Source organism: Saimiri boliviensis, chromosome 4 (genome assembly GCF_048565385.1).
Source record: "Saimiri boliviensis isolate mSaiBol1 chromosome 4, mSaiBol1.pri, whole genome shotgun sequence".
NCBI classification, from domain to species: Eukaryota; Metazoa; Chordata; class Mammalia; order Primates; family Cebidae; genus Saimiri; species Saimiri boliviensis.
Window position 1 is genome coordinate 72,288,232 of NC_133452.1, and position 22,919 is coordinate 72,311,150.

Consider the following 22,919-nt stretch of genomic DNA (forward strand, 5'->3'; position numbering starts at 1 on the left):
ATCTTAAGCAGAGTTACCCCTATCTCTGCTGAGTCTGTTTCTGCTCAGCTTGTCCCTCATGGAGCTAAGAGATGGGACTGCCTTAGCTAAAGAATAACCCACAATAGTGAGAGCAGAGTACCAGGAGATTTGCATTTTCTAAAACTGTGGAATAAGCAGGGTTGCAAAGCATAGTCCAGAACCAAAATCAAGACCAATCACACAAGACTATTGAGTCTAAAAACTGGGTCCTAAGACAGAAAGAAGGTCCAAAAATAAGGCTTCGTGACACACATGCAAAATTCCAGAACAGAGCAGTTAATTTTAGGAGTTGACAGAAGTGTTTTTTTCTCTTTTATCTTCTATCTTTTCTCTGTCTTTACCATCCTCACTTCCATGTGGTTCTGATAGAGATGCCGAATTCTCTAGCCCTACCAAAGGATGGGCACTTGACCCAAGGCAGGTCATTTGGTATCCCTCTTGTCCGATCATTTAAATCTGGAGCAGAAAAAAAACATGCAGCAGCAGAAGTCAGCCGGACTTCAGTGCTTGAATTGGTAGGATCTTAGCCCTTTTGCTGCTTAGATTCCTGAAGCTGCCCTTGTAAAGGGTCAGGCCTTCCTTTATCAGGTCTCTGTACCCTTCAAACAGACCCTCTGTTTTGCTGAAGTGTTCATTCAGTTTCTCCTTGTTTCAACAAAAGAACAAAGCATATTCCCAAATGCTAGAATTCAAACAGGCACAAGTACAAAGCTTTGGTCTTCCTGTGCAGCAGAACTCATCCTGGGAGAGCTGGCAGGGAGCAAGCAGGAGGCATGTCAGAGTGAGCGCCAGAAACTGGTGAAAGGGAGGAGACAGGACAGTGGCAAGAGGATAGGGCAGAAAAGGGAGGGAGTGTGGACAGTTATTCATTTAAAAATGTGTTGATTATCCTAGATGATGTCTAAGCTCTAACTAGAATACTATAATTAAAAGTGATCAACTCCATGGCCCTAATTATTACTGCCATGTTTCAAGTGAGATAGAGAGAGGCACTCACTTTGCTTTTTTCTCTTTTGGTCTTACTTTTTGCTAAGACTCTAGTGGATGGAAATATCCAGAAGTGTAGGTTGATGCATGACTCCAAGTGTTCTGATTCACTATTATAAATGCAGAGGGGTGTACATGTGGCAGAACCCTGTTAATAACATTCATGTGACATTTTTATGTGTCTCACAAATGGATCCCACCAAATCATTATGCAAGCCAAATCATTATGTATCATTACAAGTATACATTTATTCTTGAACACCTCTGTGTGTGGCAAAGTTTTGGTATACTTCTTTTCCAGGAATATTTCTTTTTTTTTTTTTTTTTTTTCTTTTTAGACGGAGTTTCGCTCTTGTTACCCAGGCTGGAGTGCAATGGCTCGATCTCAGCTCACCGCAACCTCTGCCTCCTGGGCTCAGGCAATTCTCCTGCCTCAGCCTCCTGAGTAGCTGGGATTACAGGCACGCACCACCATGCCCAGCTAATTTTTTTTGTATTTTTAGTAGAGACGGGGTTTCACCATGTTGACCAGGATGGTCTCGATCTCTCGACCTCGTGATCCACCCGCCTCGGCCTCCCAAAGTGCTGGGATTACAGGCTTGAGCCACCGCGCCCGGCCTCCAGGAATATTTCTTGATGTCAACATCAGCTTGTACTTTTGTACCTTGGGTTACCATGACATGAGAAACCCTTCACTCATCTTGAAATTTCCTCCTGTTTCCCTTGTATACTACCAAAGAATATATTTTCTGGGTCTCAGTTACACAACTCTACCATTGGGTAGCTTTGCTGCCCTGTGATCCTTTTGGGAGTTTTATGGTTTAGCTGTTATAGAAGGCAAAAACACCAGTACACATGAGTACTATGTCAAGCACACTTCTGCCTTAGAGCCTTTGTAGTTTCTGTTCTCTCAGCCTAGAGCTACAGAGTGTTGCAATAATGTATTAATGAAATAAGGTATCTGAAGATACGAACTTCTAAGCCATAAAGTGCCAATCAAACCAAAACTATGATTATGAAAATGTTTCCTATATTAATATTTTGTCATATAAAATAACAATAGCTAATAGTTTTTTGTTTTTTGTTTTTTTTTTTTTTGAGATGGATTTTCGCTCTTGTTACCCAGGCTGGAGTGCAATGGCGCGATCTCGGCTCACCGTAACCTCCGCCTCCTGGGTTCAGGCAATTCTCCTGTCTCAGCCTCCTGAGTAGCTGGGATTACAGGCACGCGCCACCATGCCCAGCTAACTTTTTGTATTTTTAGTAGAGACGGGGTTTCACCATGTTGACTAGGACGGTCTCCATCTCTTGACCTCGTGATCCACCTGCCTCGGCCTCCCAAAGTGCTGGGATTACAGGCTTGAGCCACCGCGCCCGGCTAAGTTTTTTAATGTTTACTGTTTAACAAGCCCTATGCTTTCAAATGGATCATATCTCACAACAACGCTATGAAATAAGTAGTATTTTATATTTCCATTTTTACAGATAAAGAAACTGAATACCAGAAAATTTAAAGAGCTTACCACAAAATTATGCAGTCGGGAAGTGATAGAACCAAGATTCAGATGCAGGTTTGTCTGATGTCAAGCCTGTCAGTAATCACTATGTTATACCATGGCTGCTGAGACAAGAATCAGAGACAGTTACAAAGGGAGAAAGGACCAGGCAGAGGGAGAGAACAAACACAGACCCTAGCTCTGGACTTACTGAGTTGCGTTTACCAGATAAGGTAAACTGCTCTTGTTACAACTTGCTTTTCACATCTTTTCAGGAGTCCTTTTGGAATTCCCTGTTCTATATTCCTTGTTTTCATAATCTTTTATAATCTTTGAAATGAAAACAATTTCTTGAGTATGTGCTTATTCTTTGCAGCTTTTCACTTTTATTCCCCCCATGCCAAATTATCAAGAGTACCTTCTGTAGCTGTGGCCAAGATGGACCACTATTGTACTGACTGAATTGCTTTGAATGGAAAAAATTATCTCACTGCAATCAAACCAAAACTGCTATGATGAGGTGTTTCTTACTTCCATATAAAGCAAGTCCGTGGGGACGTGGAGGGGCAGATACATTGTGAAAGCAAACTGATGATGCAGGGAAAGCTGGAGTGAAGAAAGAAGACAGGGAATTGTTATTAATGGGAATGGAGAGCAAGGGAAAATGGCAAACTGATGTTGGAAATTCAGTTGTTTGTGGGGAAAAAATGATATCCCTACATCACAAACTGATTTTAAATGTTGCCCTGTACATAATTACATTTGTCTTGTCACGATTGTATCAATACCACACTGTAAAGTTTTATATTATATTCTGATATAGGGTGAAGTTCTACCTAATTGCTGTTTTTCAAAAATCTTTTGGCTATTTTTTCATATTTTCTTTTCTGGATAAACTTGATTATCAGTGATCGAGCTTCATTAAAAATGCTATTATAATTTTAATTGAAATTCAAAGTATCAAATTAATTGATTAATTTTTTAAATAATTGACATTGTTACACTGTGCAGACTTTGCATCAAGGAACCTGGTATGTCTAGCCATGTGTGTTTATATTCTTTCATAATTTTTGTGGTTTACTTAGAGTTTTGCACATATTTCTAAGTTTATGTTGAGATGCATAATAATTTTTGTGGTCATCATCCATGAAACTTTTTTGACCATTTTATTTCTTTTTTCTTTTCTTTCTTCCTTTTTTTTTTTTTTTTTTTAAGACAAAGTCTTGCTCTGTTGCCCAGGCTGGAATACAGTGGCCTGATCTCGGATTACTGCAACCTCCACCTCCTAGGTTCAAGCAGTTCTTGTGCCTCCGCCTCCCAAACAGCTGGGATTACCGACATGCACCATCACACCTGGATAATTTTGGTACTTTTAGTAGAGACAGGGTTTCACCGTGTTGGCCAGGCTGGTCTTGAACTTCTGGACTCAAGTGATCTACCTGCCTTGGCCTCCCAAACTGCTGGGATTACAAGCATGAGCCATCACCCTGGGCCTTGGCCATTATGTTTTCTAACTGATGGGTAGGATAGCTAGCTATTCAGCTACCTTATTTTATTAGATCTAATAGTCTTTGCCTGATTCTAATTTTCTAGGCAGACAGAGGTACTAATTTTACAAAAGAACAAATAATATAGCCGGGCGCGGTGGCTCAAGCCTGTAATCCCAGCACTTTGGGAGGCCGAGGCGGGTGGATCACAAGGTCGAGAGATCGAGACTATCCTGGTCAACATGGTGAAACCCCGTCTCTACTAAAAGTGCAAAAAATTAGCTGGGCATGGTGGCACGTGCCTGTAATCCCAGCTACTCAGGAAGCTGAGGCAGGAGAATTGCCTGACCCCAGGAGGCGGAGGTTGCGGTGAGCCGAGATCGCGCCATTGCACTCCAGCCTGGGTAACAGGAGCGAAACTCCATCTCAAAAAAAAAAAAAAAAAAAAGAACAAATAATATAACATTTATAATTCTTACTTCTTTTTCTTGTTCTTTGTCAGCTGGTCAATAGTATATTTGCCATAATTTTCTGAATTGTACCCTTTATAAAGTAAAAGCAGTTTCTTCTATTCTCTGCTAGCTAAATTTATTATTAGTAATGCGTGTTGAATTTAACTAAATCTTCACTGGGAATTCATTGAAATGATTATATAGTATTGACTGAACTGCCTTAATTTCTGGAGCTCAGGGGTACTTTTCCAGGCTTACTTGGTCATTGGCAAAATTAAGTTCCTTATGGTGATAGGATTGAGATATCTGTTTTTTGAGGGCTGTCACATGGGGACTCCTCTTACCTCCTAAAGGCCCTGAAGTTCCTTGCCATCTGGCCTCCTTACAGGTTCTCTCAAAGACCCTCTAACAACATGGCAGCTTGCTTCTTCAAAACCAACAGGAGAATACCTCACTGTTGTCTCCTAAGGTGAAGTCTTATATAACATAATCGTGAAAGTTACCATAATCTATTCTACTCTGTATCTATGCCTTATTCTGTTATTTTCTATTTGATTGTATTATAATCATATTTGCTATACTCTATTGGCTAGAAGCATGTCACACAAGGGAATGAGACTATGTAAGTATTATAATTGTATATAAATTTATGCATATTTTCTTTTAATTTTCAAAAATGTCTCTATATTTATGATCATATTCTTTCCAAACAATTTTTAATGTATTTTACATGTTCTTTTATTTTCGCTTGAATTTGTCAGATTTTATATTCTCAAAGAACCAACTGGGTTTTCTGTTGTTGTTGTTCTTTGTTTTCTATATAGTTGATTTCTGCTTTATCTTCAGGCCTCTAAAGAAATTTTTGGATTTATCTAAGCAAAAAGAACAAAGCTGGAAGGATCATGCTACCCAACTTCAAACTATACTACAGGGCTACAGTAACCAAAACAGCATGGTACTAGTACAAGAACAGACACCTAGACCAATAGAACAGAAGAGAAAGCAGAAATAAGACCACACACCTATGATCATTTGATCTTTGAAAGACCTGACAAAAACAAGCAATGGGGGAAATGATTCCCTATTTAATAATGTTGCTCGGAGAACTGGCTAACCTATGCAGAAAATTAACACTGTTCCTCTTCCTTACACTGTATATAAAAATCAACTCAAGATGGATAAAATACTTAAATGTAAAACCCAAACTATGAAAACTCTAAAAGAAAACCTAGGCAATACCATTCAGGAGCTAGTCACAGGAAAGATTCATGACGAAGATGCCAAAAGCAATTGCAACAGAAACAAAAATTGACAAATGGCATATAATTGAACTAAAGAGCTCGGCATACAAAAGAAACTACCAACAGAGTAAATAGACAACCTACAGAACGGGAGAAAATTTTTGCAATCCATGCATCTGACAAAGGTTCACTATCCAACATCTATAAACAAATTTACAAGAAATAACCAATCCCATTAAAAAGTAGGCAAAGGACATGATGCCCAGACACTTCTCAAAACATACATGTAGCAAATAAACATATGAAAAAAAAAACAAAACAAAAAACTCATCACTGATCCTTAGAGAAATGCAAAACAGAACCACAATGAGATACCATCCCACACCACTATCCTAACAGTATCATAACAATGAGATATTATCCCACACAAGTCAGAATTGGCTATTCGCAATAGCAAAGACATGGAATCAACCTAAATGTCTATCAGTGATAGACTAGATAAAGCAAATGTGGTACATATACACCATGGAATACTATGCAGCTATAAAAAGGAATGAGATCACGTCCTTTGCAGGGACATGGCTGGAGATGGAGGCAAACTAACACAGGAACAGAAAACCAAATACTGCATGTTCTCACTTACAAGTGGGAACTTAATTATGAGAACACGTACTCACATGGAGGGGGAACAACACACAGTAGAGCCTGTTGGAGGGAGGAGGGAAAGAATCAGGAAGAACAGCTGGTGGATGCTGAGCTTAATACCTAAGTGATGAGATGATCTATGTAGCAAACCACCATGGCATACGTTTACCTAAGTAACAAACCTGCATATCCTGCACATTATCCATGAATTTAAAATAAAAGTTGGAAATAAAAACTGGATTTATTTTGATATTCATTTTCTGTGTTTTTGACCTGAATGCTTAGTTCAAATTCATTTACCTGTCATCTTTCTAGTGTTCTGACAAATATATTTAATACACTTATACAAACACATACATTTTCTTCCAGTACTGCTTTAGCTGCATTCCACAGGTTTTGACAAGTATTTCTTTTACTGTTGTTAATTTCTAAATAGTTTGTACAAATAGAATGGCAGAGGAGAAGCTGCAGAGAGAAGAGCTGGATAATGAGTCTCCTTGGTCAAGTTAAGGGATGAGGATGTTCCTTCCTGCCTCTGACTCTATGCCTTTATCCCTTTTTTCCTTCTCTCTAATCTCCCATTTTTTACCAGTAGGCTTTTTTTAAAATTTTATTTTCCCCTAACTTCCCATTTTCAGATAACTGTCTTTTTCTAATCCAAGAGTCCAAAGAACTGATAACTCTCCCACAAATGGCTTACCTTCTCCAGGATTTCTTGCCTTCTAAAAGTGGATACAGATAACCTTAACAAAAAGAGAAGAAAGAATGAGTGGACAATTGTGAACTTCTAAGCCAGAGAGGGTTGCAAGAGCAAGAAGAGGAAGATGATAGGCTTCTGGTGTCTCTAAGATGCCATGATTAGGAAAACTCATTCCGCTTTGTATGTGAGGGCAATTCATACTCTTGCTCATTGAAGCTTCTCAGATACAGGTGCTCCAGAGGAAATGAGAGGTGGGGGGCCTAAGAATTGCCTGTCTGTGTGTAGTATGTAGAACTGGCTAACTGATGGCCAATTTAGTAGTGATCTGCTGTGGCTTTTATGAAACCTCTCAGAAAAAAAAATACTGCTACCCAAGTAAGATGGTTTTACTCTTTCAATAATTAGGTAGTCTCACTAGAATATAAATTCTATGGGGATGAATGAAAAATATTAGGCATTCTCTCCATTATTTTGTCTTTGTATTTTACTAAGTTGGCATGGCTACACTGGTAGAGAGAGATATTCTAATGATGATTGTAGTGAACAAAACAATAAGTCCTCCAAAAATGTCTGTCTCTTAATCCCTGAACCTGTGAATGTTACCTTACATAGCAAAAGGTACTTTACAAATGAGATTACATCAAGGATCTTGAGATGGGGAGATTATCCTGGAATATCCGCATAGGTCCAATGTAATCGTAAGGATGTTACAATGGAAAGAGGGAGGCAGGAAAGTCACAGAGAAGGAGATGTGCCAGTGAAGTGATGCAACTGCTGGCTGCCAAGAAATGAGGGAAGCCTCTAGAAGACTGCCACCCCAGAAAAAAGGGCAAGGAAAGAGATTCTCCCCCAGAGAATCCAGGAGGAATATAACTCAGCAGACATCTTAATTTTATCCTTAAAAAACTCATTTTGGATTTCTGACCTCCACAACTGTAAGATAATAAATTGTTTTGTTTTAAACCATTTGCGATAATTTGCTAGCAGCAATGGGAAATGAATACAATGACAAAAGTCATGAATGCAGTAACCACAAAGCAGGCATCTGGGCATAATTGCTGGGTTGATAATTCTAATCTCTAATCTGAGACCCATTGTTCCTCAGTATGAATACTGGATCTGCACAAAGCTTAGTTTGTTTTGGTTTTGAGTTTGGGGTACTACCCCTTACCCCCAGTATTCTAGTTTTTACAGACCCACAACACTGCATCACTATGAAATTGACCAAGCTTGGGAACCTTGTAAATTACTTGTTAGACTCCTACAAATTCTGGTTCCTAAACTGGAATCCAGGCCCTGGAGAGGTTCTCTCTGTCTGAACACCAAAACCTCTGCCAGAATAAGTCATTCCTCCGTAAATCTGTTGTGCTCCTCACTAGTGGCTGGGATTTGACTGATGAAACCTCTGAGGGCCATCCTGGGCCCCTTGAGTCAACTGCTACCTGGGTTTAGTTACCGTAATTCTTTGGAGAATGCAGAATACTGTTGAATTATGTTCAAAGGAAGGAGTGCACATGATAAAAGTCTAGGCAGAGACTGGGCAGAGAGAAAGACAGGAGGGCAGAGGGAAACAAAGTGGGGACTGTCTCTGCGGCCAATGCCAGGCTGAGGCAGGCGGCATTTTATACCCCAGAGCTAATGATTCCCACCCATATTCCAACCTTAGTAAATCCAACAATGTTACCACGTGTGCTGAGCATGCTAATCAGCAAATAAAAATTAAATTTAGAGACTTATTTTTAAAAAATTAAATGATTGAAGAACATGAGTCTTACTGTATATTTTTTATTACTTTCATTCACCTATTCACCAGAGAACTTCAGAATGTGTTCATTATCAAACTGCTCCCTTCTCCTCTGAAAAATGAAGCACAATGCAACTATTGAACATCATATTCAGAGCTGGGCCTTATACTAGACACATATTTTTAATCTGTGTAAAACACCTTAGGTGATTACTATTATCCCAACTTTAAGATGAGGAAAGTGTGTTTAACCAGATTAAGTAACTTGCATAAAGACTCATTTCTGGAAGCTGGGATAGTGTTCAGGCAGAGAGAGCTTGTCCAGGGTCTGGACTCCAGCTCAGGGATCCTACTTGTCTTTCAGTTCATTTGACCTTTATTTGATATTTGTTTAGTATCTACTGTGTACTAGAACTGTTCAATGTGCTGTATACAGCAGTGAACAAAACAGACAAAATTTCTGTCCTCAGAATTTACATTCTAGTGTGTTGTCAAGACCCTGAGTTTATTTTATTAATATCTTAAGACATTTAGCCATATACACACATCATAATACTCCACTCAGATGGAAGCTTCATTCTAAGCAGCATCCTAGTTATACTTTCCTTGGGGATTTGACTTCAATTCTCAACATAAGCCCAATGGGAGTTCTTAAGTTCAGAGTTCCTGTTAATTTATGTTTTGACAAGAAGAGCTGGAATTATGCATTTATGGTTCAGGTTTTATTTCCATGATTCCCAAAGGCTGACAGCCAATTGTGAGTTTCTGATGGAGAGCATCTACCCTCTGTTTTGCAATTTGAGGGCCTGAGCAGCACTGGGCCAGGATCAGGCAAAGCAGATGACACATGCTGGAAGCTCTTTCAATGTTGAATCCAAGCTCTATCTGAATATGTGAATTCAAACAATTATTTCATATTGTAATCCCTACTGCTCCTACAGTAACTTTTAACATTACTTTTTCATGCTGCCCAAAGTTCAGTGGAATTTCTATGAAAATGAGATTTTCACTTTTAAAATATTTTAGCAGTGAGTCGAACTGCTACCATGATTAAAGCACATAATAAAGCAGATTAAAATATTTTAGCACCCATAGAAATAGAAATACCTTGGCTAAAAAGCCCTGAATCACAAGCATGCTTAGAAGTATCAAAGACAGAAATCTTGGAGCAGCCTGCCACCTTCAGGATAACTTCCCAGTTAACGCTATCAGAGATCACTGAGTTCAGCTTTTATAAATCCCTGTAAAAATGTTTCGTTATAATTAAATAAGGGGCATTTAAATGAGAGTGGCTGAAGTTGTCTTTTTTGCAGTACTTTTGCTATGATTAAGCATTATATTTCATGACAGCATTAGTTTTCTTTTTTTAAAAAAAACCGTCCCTTTCTTCATTTTGGTTTTTTATTCTTGTTTTATTATTATTATTCTATTCGATTATCTTTACAACAATATTTTCTTACTTTAAACTGGTTAAAAACAACCACTCTAGTTCGTTCTGCTAAGCAGAACTCGGAACACTAAAAACAGATTTTGCAGCCACAGTGAGAGAAATATTGTAACTTCGGAAATCCCGCTACTTCCTTCCTGGTGGGTTTTACTGTACATTAATAGCAATATTTCCCTAAAGAGTCTTAAAAGCAGCAGTACAGTAACCCATTCAGGAAAAGAAGAGAGAGAGAGAAAGGTGAATTTAACACTCGTTTTTTTGGTGGGTTTTTTTTTTTTTTTCCTGATGTCTTATTGGCTGTTCCTTTCATTAAATTACAGAGGCTTAAAAAAGAATGAGGAAGGCAAGACACAAGAGAAATAGGAGAGGGAATGACTCAGCATTTAGTAGTACGGATAAATAAATTAGGAGCAAAAATAAGAGAAGGGACAGCATAACTAAAATCGATACCAGGAGGTCAAATGAGAACGGGATGTAAAAAATAATGGAAAAAGAGAATGCAGTGGCTTGAAAAGTGCATCAGGCGGGGGGCGGGGGGAGAATAATAGGCATTTAAATGAGAGTGCCTAGAACAAATATTCGCCGACAATGAACTTCCTTTCCTTATTTTCCTTTCACAAAAGCGGGAAAGGGCAACTCGAGAGCCCAGTGTAATAAGCTCCATTTTTATCGGCCATCGCCCCGTGAAACAACTTGAAGGTCAATTTCCTTACGACGGTGATTTTCAACTCTTCACGGTAACTGTGGAATCACGTGGGAAGTCTCATCCCACGGTGGGCCTCACTCCGCAAGAATTAAATCAGAAAGTCTGGGGCAGCGCCCGGCACGGAACTTCTCAGAGCCTGCCGGGGGACTCCCTCGGGGTTCCAGGGCCGAGAGCAACCGTGGGTCGGAGGACTGGAGCAGCGTCCCTCCCGCCGGAAGCGGCCCAGGTGGGCGCCGCCACCCGCCCCGAAGGGAGGGGCGCCCTTTCAAATACCCTTGGCGGAGAAGCGGTGCGTGGCCTCCCGCCCGCTAGGGGGCGAAGGACACGCATTTACGCTCTCTCGACCTGGCACCTGTGCGCATGCTCCAGGAGCGCAGGAAGTGTGTTTTTTTTTTCCCCTTTGCGCCGGTGTTCCCTCGTGCGGCGTGAGCCTGAGGGCATCACGTTATGAAGAAATGGGGGGTTTGGTGATTCGCGGGATCAGGAATTTCAACGTAGAAAACCGAGCGGAACGGGAGATCAGCAAGATGAAGCCCTCTCCCGCTCCCAGGCACCCCTCTACCAACAGCCTCCTGCAAACGCAGATGGGTGGTGAGTGGTGCGAGGGTGTTTCGGGGCGGGGGGGCGCGGACTCCCTGTGTTGCTCGGCTGTGCCGCGCGGGGACTGCGTGTGTCTGGAGGTCGGGGGGCCGGGGTTCAGCTTGCTGGGCCGCGGCCCGGTCCGCGGAGCGCAGGGAGGGGAGCCGCCAGGACGTTGACTTTGAGACTGCCCTGCGCGCCCGCAGTGGGGTGGGCCGTGCCACCTGCTTCCGAGTCCCGGAGGCGGCGGCCTGTGGCCCCGCCAACGCTGCCCTTGCCGGCTCTTGTCACAGACTTGATACAGGGAATTAAAATCCGAGAGGGTCACAGAGGTTTCTCTAGGGTTCTTCACTGGACGATGGACGCCGAGCCTGACCTGGAATTTTGATTTCCATTTAAATTATTTTCCTAACAGTCGAAATGATTATGTTTATTTTTTAAAAAAAAATTAAAGTGGTTCGGGCAGGCGCGGTGGTTCACGCCTGTAATCCCAGCACTTTGGGAGGCCAAGGCGGGCAGATCACCTGAAGTCAGGAGTTCGAGACCAGCCTGGCCAACATGGTGAAAACCCCATCTCTACAAAAAAAATACAAAAATTAGTCGGACGTGGTGGCGTGCGCCTGTAATCCCAGCTAGTCAGGAGACCGAGAAGGTGGAAGAGTCTCTTGAACTCAGGAAGCGGAGGTTGTAGGCAGTCGAGGTCGCGCCTCTGCGCTACAGCCTGATAGACAGAGCAAGAATCCGTCTCAAAGAAAGAAAAGAAAAGAAGGTGCGTGTCTGTGCATTTAGGATGTTACAGGAAATTTTCCTTGATTTTAATATTGTGACTTTTTTCCTTTTCTTAGTCAATCCAGAAATTAAGGGAGCGATTGCTCGTAAAGATGACAAACTACTGTCGTTTCTAAAAGATGTGTATGTTGATTCCAAAGATCCTGTGTCTTCCATGCAGGTAAATGTGTGTTTAATTAAGTGAATACACAAAATATACAATTTACTTATTTTGGGGCTCCAGGAAAATGATTAAGTGTGGCAAGTTGTAAAAACAGTACTCTGCAAGTGTTAGGGTTGTGACCAGTCTATCGTGCCTTGGCAAAGTTTAAGCACAGTGGTCTAAGACAGCAAGACACTTAGGCCTTGCTTCATTGGATGTTTACGAGAATTCTAAGATAACTTGTGGAAGTATTGATGCAGAGCAACTGTGTGAATTATTTTATAGTAGTTCAGAATTTGTAGGATTTGGTAAGTTGTTAACTTCCAGTGGTTGTTTTTTGAGTGACAAAAGCAGAGCTTTAATCTTTCCTTGTTCTTCTCTGGATTGAGGTATGTTCTAATCTCAGATACTCCTTTAGTAGTGTTGCTGGGTTTTGTAGGGTTCTGTTTTGTTTTTGTTTTTTTTTTAAAGGATGTATTCAGATAGGATATTTAAAATTAGGAGAAGGATCAAAGAATACATTGAGAATGGGAACCTATGTGTAAATCTATATACTGTATTATTAAGTCCTGGGCACAAGCGCTTTGTGTATAGTGATGAACAAAACTAGTCTTTGCTCTCACAGGGCTTATGATGTTGTGAAGGACACAGACATTAAGCACATGAGCTACGATGTGACCATAAATACATAATTATGGGAAAAATATGGGCACTGTTAGAGTATATTGGAGGGACCCCTTTGAAATTAAAGATCAGGGATGGTTTCTGAGTAATAGTTAACGTTCAGGCCTGAGGGATCAGTTGGAGTTAACCAGATGAGTTTGTGGGGGCAGGAAGATTCTAGTTAGGGGTAAAAGTTTGATTAACGGACAAGGAAATGCCAACTACTTCCAGATTTTTTTTTTCATTATAAATATTTTGGTACTGTCTTTCTGTCTCCGGATATTTGCACAGATAGAATTATTAAAATAATTTTCTCTACACAGAAAAAATAAAACAAGATTTGTAAATTGTTAGACATAGTAGTAATTGTAGGGTTCAGTTATCACTAAATGCTCACATTAAAAAGGCATAGAGTTAATGTCTGTGTTCTTTATGTTATTTTAAGTAGGTGTTAAGTAATACTTCCCAAGTATTCTTTCTCTTATGTTACTTAATTATGCATCTGAAAATTCACTCTTGGAAGCAAAAAAAAAAAAATTAATACTTTTTATTTATAAGATTCAGTTATACCTATAATACATAAAGAGGTATGTATATGGTGATACTAAAATTTCATGGGGGCATTAGGAAAAGTCTGAAGAGATTCCTTAGGGAAAGTGATAATGAAAACTGGAATTGCCTGATATTTATGTTCTTTGTCCCTTTCTTTCCTTCAGGCATTTCATAGTGTTCTTAATGATTTGTGATACCTCAGGACATCAGTTATACTTGCCTTTCATATGGCAATAATTGATTTGTTGTCTGACTTTTTAGCATATTCAAAATTCTGTCAAATATTTCAGTCTTTTTGTTTTTCATGGTAAAGGAATACTGGGCTCACTCTACCATCATATAAACTCTTCTGTGTTTTCTTCTAGTAGTTTTATAACTACATTTTATATTAAAATCTTTATCTGGCATTAAATGTGGTTTTTGATGTGTGGAAGAGATCAGTTGAATCTCTTTTCAAATAGATGGCTAGTTATCTAAATATAATTTGTTGAATAGTCCAGACCTTTCTCCACTTACTTAAAATGCATCTCCAGATACATGTGTCTACTATTTATGGACTCATCAGTTTTACTTATTTTTCTATTTTTGCACTAGAACCATAGTTTTAATTAAAAAGTTTTATAATGTGTGTTGGTATCTCTTATAGCCTTCTCTCATTCTTTTAAAAAGTTTCTTATCTCTGTTCACACATTGATATTTTTCCAGATGAATTTGAGAAAGAAATTGTCAGGTTATTTAGTAAGTCCTGTTTGGATTTTTAGAATAATTGAATGAGAATTTATGGATTAATTTGAGGAGAATTAACATTTTAATTATTAAGTCCTTGAAGGGTAAAAGTGAATGTTGCTACTGTGATGGGATCTTTTTATTTATTTATTTATTTTTTTGAGACGGAGTTTCGCTCTTGTTACCCAGGCTGGAGTGCAATGGCGCGATCTCGGCTCACCGCAACCTCCGCCTCCTGGGTTCAGGCAATTCTCCTGCCTCAGCCTCCTGAGTAGCTGGGATTACAGGCACGCGCCACCACGCCCAGCTAATTTTTAGTATTTTTAGTAGAGACGGGGTTTCACCATGTTGACCAGGATGGTCTCGATCTCTTGACGTCGTGATCCACCCGCCTCGGCCTCCCAAAGTGCTGGGATTACAGGCTTGAGCCACCGCGCCTGGCCCTGTGATGGGATGTTTTTCCACTTTCAGTTTTTTAAACTGTTTATTGCTAATACAGTAGTCTTATCAGGGATAGGTTCCAAGGACCCCAGTAGATGCCTGAAACCGAGGGTAGCACTGAACCCAATATACATTGCTTTTTCCTATAAATATATACTATGATAAAGTTTAATTTATAAATTAGGCACAGTAAGATATTAACAGCTAATAATAAAATCGAGCAGTTATAACAATTTCAGGGTTAGAGGATTCATTCTTATTATCCACGTTAGCACTTTCAGCATATAATTTTTTTTCCCTTTTCATGTAATAACTTTCACCTTTTCACTTAAAGGAAGCACTTTATGGCTTCTCTTTGGCATAACTGAGTTGCCAGTATCACTGCTCTTGTGGGGCCATTCTTGGTAAAATAAAGGTTACTTGAACACAAGCACAGTCATGTCACATAGTCTGATAACCAGAATGGCTACTAAGTGACTAACAGGCAGGTAGCCTGTATACCGAGGATACACTGGACAGAGGGAGGATTCTCATCCTAGACAAGATGGAATGGATAGCATAAGAATTCATTATGCTGCTCTGAATGGTTTGCATCGTTTACTACTGGAGTTTTTCATTTAATATTTTTGGTCTGTGGTTAACTTCAGGTAACTGTAACTGTAGATAAAGCCAGAGACTACTGTATATCAGAAAGTGAGTGTTTTTTATAGTGTAGCTACCCACATTGCTAGGTTATTCTGTTAGGTTTTCAGTTAATTCTGTTTTCTAAAGATATTCTTATATCTATATAGAATTATAAATTTCTCTTTCTAATATACTTAATTCATTTTTTTTTTTTGAGATGGAGTTTCGCTCTTGTTACCCAGGCTGGAGTGCAATGGTGCGATCTCGGCTCACCGCAACCTCCGCCTCCTGGGTTCAGGCAATTCTCCTGCCTCAGCCTCCTGAGTAGCTGGGATTACAGGCACGCGCCACCATGCCCAGCTAATTTTTTGTATTGTTAGTAGAGATGGGGTTTCACCATGTTGACCAGGATGGTCTCGATCTCTCGACCTCGTGATCCACCCGCCTCGGCCTCCCAAAGTGCTGGGATTACAGGCTTGAGCCACCGTGCCCGGCTTAATATACTTAATTCTTTTGTTGTGTTGTATATAACATTAACATGCCAGTGAGAGTAGGCATTTTCACCTGTTCCTTCCATAGGATGTCTCAAATGTTTCAGCATGATATAATAAAATGATACTTGTTTTCAGTTAAAAAAAATTATATCACACTTGGGATATTTTCTTCCATTTTTAATTTCCTAAGGGTTTTTTTTTTCCGGTAAAGAGAGGATTTGAATATTCTTAGATATTTTTTGTGTCAAATTATTATTATTATTATTATTATTATTATTATTTTTTTTTTTTTTGAGACGGAGTTTCACTCTTGTTGCCGAGGCTGGAGTGCAATGGCGCGATCTCGGCTCACCGCAACCTCCGCCTCCTGGGTTCAGGCAATTCTCCTGCCTCAGCCTCCTGAGTAGCTGGGATTACAGGCATGCACCACCATGCCCAGCTAATTTTTTGTATTTTTAGTAGAGACAGAGTTTCACCATGTTGACCAGGATGGTCTCGATCTCTTGACCTTGTGATCCATCCGCCTCGGCCTCCCAAAGTGCTGGGATTACAGGCTTGAGCCACCGCGCCTGGCCAAATTATTATTATTAATTTTAATATTTACTATTAATTAGAAAGGAAATCTGAATACAGATGTGTTTGGAGTGGATGGAAGATCTACCTTACCTGGGAATAGGAAAATGAGAGAAGCTTTGAGATTTGAAAAGTGAAGAAATTGAGAAGAGTGTTTCAGGCCTAGTTTGCAATGTAAAGATATAAGAGTGTGTGATGCCTTTGAAGAATGGTTAGAGTTCAGTGCAGTTGTAGGAAAATATGAGGCGTGAATTTGGGAGAAGTGAGTTGGGATGGAGAAACAGATCAGATCAGATAGGAGGTATTTGCAGTCATTTCTCTAAGAGACATTGGCTTGGACTAGGGTGATTTACCAATACAGGCAGAAGTGAATGCGTTTGAGAGAGACATGATGCAGTATCAGCAGGATTTGGTCACTGATTGGATGTAATGAGTGAGGGAGAGGGAGGTGCAGGTATGATCTCATTTTTGGCATGGGAGGTGGGTGGTATTGGTCATTGAGATTGAGGATGTGGAAGTAAAACTGGTAATAGGTTCAGTTTCAGATATTTGAGGAGCATGTAGGTCATTTGAGTGGAGATACCTGTTTAGCATTTGGGTTAGGAAATCAAGAAAAGGTCTAGGTTTATGATCACAGCTTTGGAAGTAATTAACATGTAGGCAGTAATGGAAGTTAGGGGAGTGTGTGGGATTACTTTGGAAAAATGTGAACAGTGAGAGGAAGGCCTGGGCACTCTTAAATGTCACACACTGACATTTAAGGGTAAGCAAAAGTGTCCATGAAATAACCCCCAACGGACCCACTGAAAGAACAGATGGAAAACTCTGAGAGGGGTGGCATGGAAACCAAGGGAGATGATAGTTATAGGTACATTGGTGTGGTCAGCAGTGTTAGATGTAGTGAGATGCTGTAGTGAGTTCAAATAAGATCCAAAAAATGTTCTCTGAATTAAGCAACTAGGCAGTTATTAGAGATCACAAGCATTATTTCTTTTAAACATTAACCAAAGAGAAATAAACTGGTAATAAAAGAGGTGTTGGTTTTGGGTTTGGTCGGTATGTTAAAAATGGTACTGGCTATAGCATTTGTTTGACCAAAAAGCAGCAGTAGGCACAGTGCAGTAAAACAAAAGAAAGGCGGAAAAAAAAAATAATGATAGGTATGGCCAGGAAATAGGATTGGAATGCAGAGCACATGTGTGGTGGTTAAGCTGGGATGGGACAGATAGATGGAAGGATGGGTGTGCATAGGTTGTTTTATTTATACTGGAGTGTATTGGAGGCCTTAGTTTATTTTCTTAGAGGAGACAAGATCACTAAAGGTGTTTGGGAGCACTGAGTATGAAATACAAAGCTGGGAAATGAATAGATGTTATCAAGCCAGCTGTTAGGGTGGCATCAGAATCCTGCCCTTTTAAAACAGGTGCAGTTTTTAATCATTTTCATTGTGCTTTTAAACACATGAAATAATGTGAGTGGATAGTATAAATTTGATTATTATTTTCTAGAGCTACCTACATTTCTTAGTAATGATAGAGCTGTAGTTATGAGAAGGCACTGTGGCAAAAGTACCATTAAACTGTGGCTCATTTTAAGAAAATGAAGTTTGGGAAATCACGTATAATTTTTCTGTTAGTTCATTCTTGCACTGCTATAAAGAAACACCTGACACTGGGCAGTTTATAAAGAAAAGAGGTTTAATTGGCTCACAATTCTGCCAGCTATACAGGAAGGATAATGGCTTCTACTGCCGGGGAGGCCTCAGGTAATTTATAATCATGGCAGAGGGGGAAGCAGGCACAGCTTATACGGCCAGAGCAAGAAGAAAACGGGATGTGGGAGAGGTGCTACATATATTTAAACAACCAGATCTGGTGAGAACTCTATTATGAGAACAGCACCAAATGGGGAAATCCACTCCCATGATCTAGTCACTTCCCACCATTCCCTGCATCAACATTGGGGATTACAATTCTGTGACATAAAATTTGGGAGAGGACACAGATCCAGATCATATCAGCTGTTATTTGAAGAGGAGTAGTGTAGATTTGAGAAGTGTGAAAGTAGATGTCAAATCTTTTCTCTCATGCTTTTTTTTTTTTTTTTTTTTGATACTAGGTAAAAGCTGCTGAAACACATCAGGAGCCAGAGGAATTCAGATTGCCAAAAGGCCAACACTTTGATATGATAAATATTAAGCGCGTTCCCAAAGGCAAAATTTCTGTTGTGGAAGCATTGACACTTCTCAATAATCATAAACTTTATCCAGAAACATGGACTGCTGAGAAAATAGCACAAGAGTACCTTTTAGAACAGAAAGATGTTAATTCCCTTCTTAAATATTTTGTTACTTTTGAAGTCAAAGACTTCTCTGTTGAAGACAAGAAAGCGATAGAACCAAAATGAAGAAAATCACAAAAATTTCCTATGTGTACTCCTCATCTTTCATCCTGTATACTTTCTCATTTTTTGTATATTAACTTATGTTAATTACCAAGTGTTTAATGTTCTTATTGTGAGAACATACTCTTAATTTTTATTGAGCTCCTTGACTTTTCAAGATTGCCCATAGCATGTATTTTGTTTTCTTTTAATTTTGTTTAGGCATATTTCATATGTACATGTCAGCATGACTATCAGCACATCTGTACCTTTATTATAAGTAAAAGAATTAATTTGTTATTTTAGGCACATCATGCCAACTTTTAAATTGGTCATACGATCCCTTGGGAAATGTCCTGAATCCCTCATTTAAGTTTTACTTTCCATGTTAAGTGTTTAGTTCATTCTTCGTATCTGATAGTGAAAATAAAAGCTTTCCTGACTCTTAAAACTGTCAGTTTTTTTTTGTCAGGGAAAGACTCGATAGCAAGCTACACTAACAGTATTTCCCAAATAAAGGCACACAGGAGAAAGTAACAAATCAATAGAATCTAATTAAAATTGCTACTCCAGGGAGTAAGAAGTATTGAGGATTTATTTTATTTTGATTTGGTTTTAAGTATGGAATAATTGTCTTTAGAGTTATAAAAAGTAATTTGTGGTGTTTACAAAATGTTGAGAATTTCTGCTTTGACAAATAGGTAAGTCCCATGGCCTTCAGAGAGGCAGACAGCAGTAGAAACTTTCGAAAAACTTAAATTTCTCTGGATTTAACAAGGAAATAGAAAAATTTAAAGAATAACTTAAAAACCATGAAAATGAAACTTGGTGATTATGTATGGTTTCAACCCTAGCTGAGAGAAGAGAGAAAAAAATAGCAAGTAGAAGCAGAGAACAGGATCATTGGAAGGGACCTGAGAAATTGTTGCTTCATCCATTTTAGCAAACTTGTTAGCACAGCACGTAGGATCTTGAGTGTGTATGAGTTTAGCTCTACCTAATATATTACTACTTGTGGGATCTTTGGGAGATTATATCATCTTTCAGATTGAATTTCTTCTATAAAATTAGCCTAATGCTGTCTTACTTAAATTTAAGGGTTATCTGAAGATAAATGAAATAGTAAAGGACTACTAAGGACCAAACAAATAAGAATTCTCTTGCCGTGGAGAAACAAGCACCTGGGGAGAATATATGACCTAAGGTTTCCATAGTTTATGACCTGACCAGCCCCGGAATTTAGTTTTTCGGATTCTAGTAGTGTGTTTTTTCTGTTGAGCCAAAAAGCAGCACACTTCAGAAGAGAAAAGGTGTGAATTGTGGGTATACTGGGGTTATCAGTGTGCTTCTGAGGGAAGAAAGGCATCTATTCCCAGAGATGCCCTGGAAATGATACAGAATATGCTGAAGAATTCAACATGATGATGGAATGAGGCGTTTGTAGTAATGCTGAAAACAGAAAAATGGACTAAGTGAAAAATTTGTAAGCATGTCTTTGTAGATTTGTTACGGGGACAAACTACCTAGTTTATTTTTAGTTCGATACAATAATAAAGACATGAAATAATGACTCAATATAAAACACATTTTAAAACTACTGTAAATCACTCAAAACTTCATTCCTTTTATAATAGTCACAGATTGAGTCACTAATACTAGTACACTCTATTTCTGAGCCATCTTCTCTATTCATATCTATAGTGTGTGGTAAGGCAGCTGTTATGTGGTGTCACATGATAAAAGACTTCTTCCCATACCATTCATCAGGCCTACTATACTGCCTTTTATTATGTATAGGAGAGCACTTGGTAGCAGTGATGTCAGAAAATTTAGATTCAGAAAACATTGGTTTAGAGCTCAGGATCACCACTAGCCCTGCCATCTTGGAATTGTCCTCAACTGTAAAACAGGTCATAATTACATTTTAAAAGTAATTACTGTAGAAGGGACTGATGAGGTGCTTTACATGTATTAACTTGCTTAATACTTATCACAGGTACAAGGATAAGTAATTAGATATATTTTAGAAGCACAGAGAGCTTTAGTAACTTCAAAGGTTACTTAGTAAGTGTAGAAGCTTGGATTTAGTCCTGTAAGGTTATTTTCAGAATCTTTTGCTCCTAACTGCTAACACTATGTTGCCTTTGTAAGATTATGAGAATTAATGAGATGTCATGCAAAGTGCCTGGGACATATGAGGCCAGGACCACTCAATGTTCACTGTATGTGAGAATCACCTGTAGAGTTCTGGGAAAAATACAGATGTCTGCTATGACAGGCTGGTGTAGTAAGTCTGGGAGACTCCTGGTTTGATGGATTCTGGATCAGGGTGTTGTAAAAATATTTAAGACCAGTGCCACCGTTATGGTCCAAATTGTTGATCACCTGTGCAGGTGAAATAGCATTCTCTGGTCTAAAGTTTGTGAAAGAAGGTAAGGATCAGGGAATAGACAAAAGAGTGATCTTGAAGGAGTTTGAAGAAAGGAAGCTTTTCAGGTGATGGAAGGGAGAAGGAAATAATTTCAGGAGATTCAAAGATTTGGGGATAAGGTCGAGAGGCAGGAAGGAGGTTAATAGGCTGGGCAGGAGACCCAGGATCCAGGGAGCTGATAGAGGAAAAGCTCCCAAGAAGGGAGAACCTTCTGCAGAAAAGTGGGTGCCTCTGAGAAAATTCCACCATCAATAAATAGGGTGGCTATATAATTTTTTGCCCAAACGAAGACACTTGAAAAGGGACACCAATTTCAAAACCATACTAGGGACAATAGGCATAAACTGGAATGTCCTCGACAATTAGGAGGTTTGATCATCCTAACTGCAAGAGGCACTATTGGAAGACTCAATGGCCACCTCCAAGCTGGATGTAACCATCTTATCTCCAACTTGTTAACATTTAGCATCTCATCATTACTTAGGAATGATTCCTGTCTGTGCCAGATGTCTTTGCTTTGTTACCAAATACTTGTGCATGCACATCCACTCTTCTGTATTTACCCAATGTCCTCAAAATACCCATAATCTCAAGAAAAGGAGAGTGGGGCCCTGAGCATGTAGTTTGAGGAGGCTTCAATACCTCAGCTTGGAGGGATTGAACTGAAGGGCTGAAAGCACCCTGAATTCCAGCTGTGCTTAAAGATAACCTGTTGGGTACAAGTTGAAAATATACAAGAAAAGAACAAGTACAAACAGTTAAAATGTTTTTATGCACCTCAAATAGCCATCACTGATTGCTTGATAACTATCTTGTCCTGACAAAGACGAAGACCAATCTGTGAAACAGTCTGAGAGAAGGAATGTCTTTTTTTTTTTTTTTTTTTTAAATCTGGCTGCTCCATTTCTTCTGCTTCAGAAGTAATAGGACTGGATTACTTATATAGGAGAAATGGTGAAAATCAGAAGCACTTATTAGCTCGCTCTCTCTCTCTCTCTCTCTCTCTCTCTATATATATATATATATATTTTTTTTTTTTTTTTTTTTTTTTTTTTTTGAGACAGAGTTTCACTCTTGTTACCCAGGCTGGAGTGCAATGGCGGGATCTCGGCTGACCGCAACCTCCGCCTCCTGGGTTCAGGCAATTCTCCTGCCTCAGCCTCCTGCGTAGCTGGGATTACAGGCACGCGCCACCATGCCCAGCTAATGTTTTTTGTATTTTTAGTAGAGACGGGGTTTCACCATGTTGACCAGGATAGTCTCGATCTCTTGACCTCGTGATCCACCCGCCTCGGCCTCCCAAAGTGCTGGGATTACAGGCTTGAGCCACCGCGCCCAGCACTTATTGGGTATAAATCCCTATGTCTTAAATTCGGAGCATTTGGGTTGCAAATTCCATGTACTCCCATATTTTTTTTTTCTTTTTGCAGCCACTGTCAGTGCCCCAACAATAAAACTAAATCTTGGGAGCACTTGTGAATAGAATTGTAAAAGAGTGGCTCACTAGCTAGAAGAATACAATCCTGAGCACAGCTGGACTTCTGCGATTTTTCAATGTATTGATATTCTAAAGTATATAGTAGGTAAGATCAAAATT

The 22,919-nt window shown here is 39.4% G+C and overlaps 1 protein-coding gene across 1 annotated transcript; it reads left to right on the forward strand.

The window, feature by feature from the left end:
* Positions 1-11,279: 11,279 nt before the first annotated feature.
* NDUFAF4 (NADH:ubiquinone oxidoreductase complex assembly factor 4) lies at positions 11,280-22,188 on the forward strand. The gene is made up of 3 exons (XM_003922919.4): positions 11,280-11,517; positions 12,351-12,454; positions 18,628-22,188. Exons 1-3 carry the CDS (start codon positions 11,382-11,384, stop codon positions 18,913-18,915), a joined length of 528 nt encoding a protein of 175 aa, XP_003922968.1. The 5' UTR covers positions 11,280-11,381; the 3' UTR covers positions 18,916-22,188.
* Positions 22,189-22,919: the final 731 nt, after the last annotated feature.

Bases quoted from the DNA above. Each gene is read 5' to 3' on its own strand.
- NDUFAF4 (XM_003922919.4), top strand. From the start codon at position 11,382: ATGGGGGGTTTGGTGATTCGCGGGATCAGGAATTTCAACGTAGAAAAC. The intron at 11,518-12,350 runs GTGAGTGGTGCG...TCCTTTTCTTAG, and splicing joins CCTGCAAACGCAGATGGGTG to TCAATCCAGAAATTAAGGGA. The intron at 12,455-18,627 runs GTAAATGTGTGT...TTTTGATACTAG, and splicing joins ATCCTGTGTCTTCCATGCAG to GTAAAAGCTGCTGAAACACA.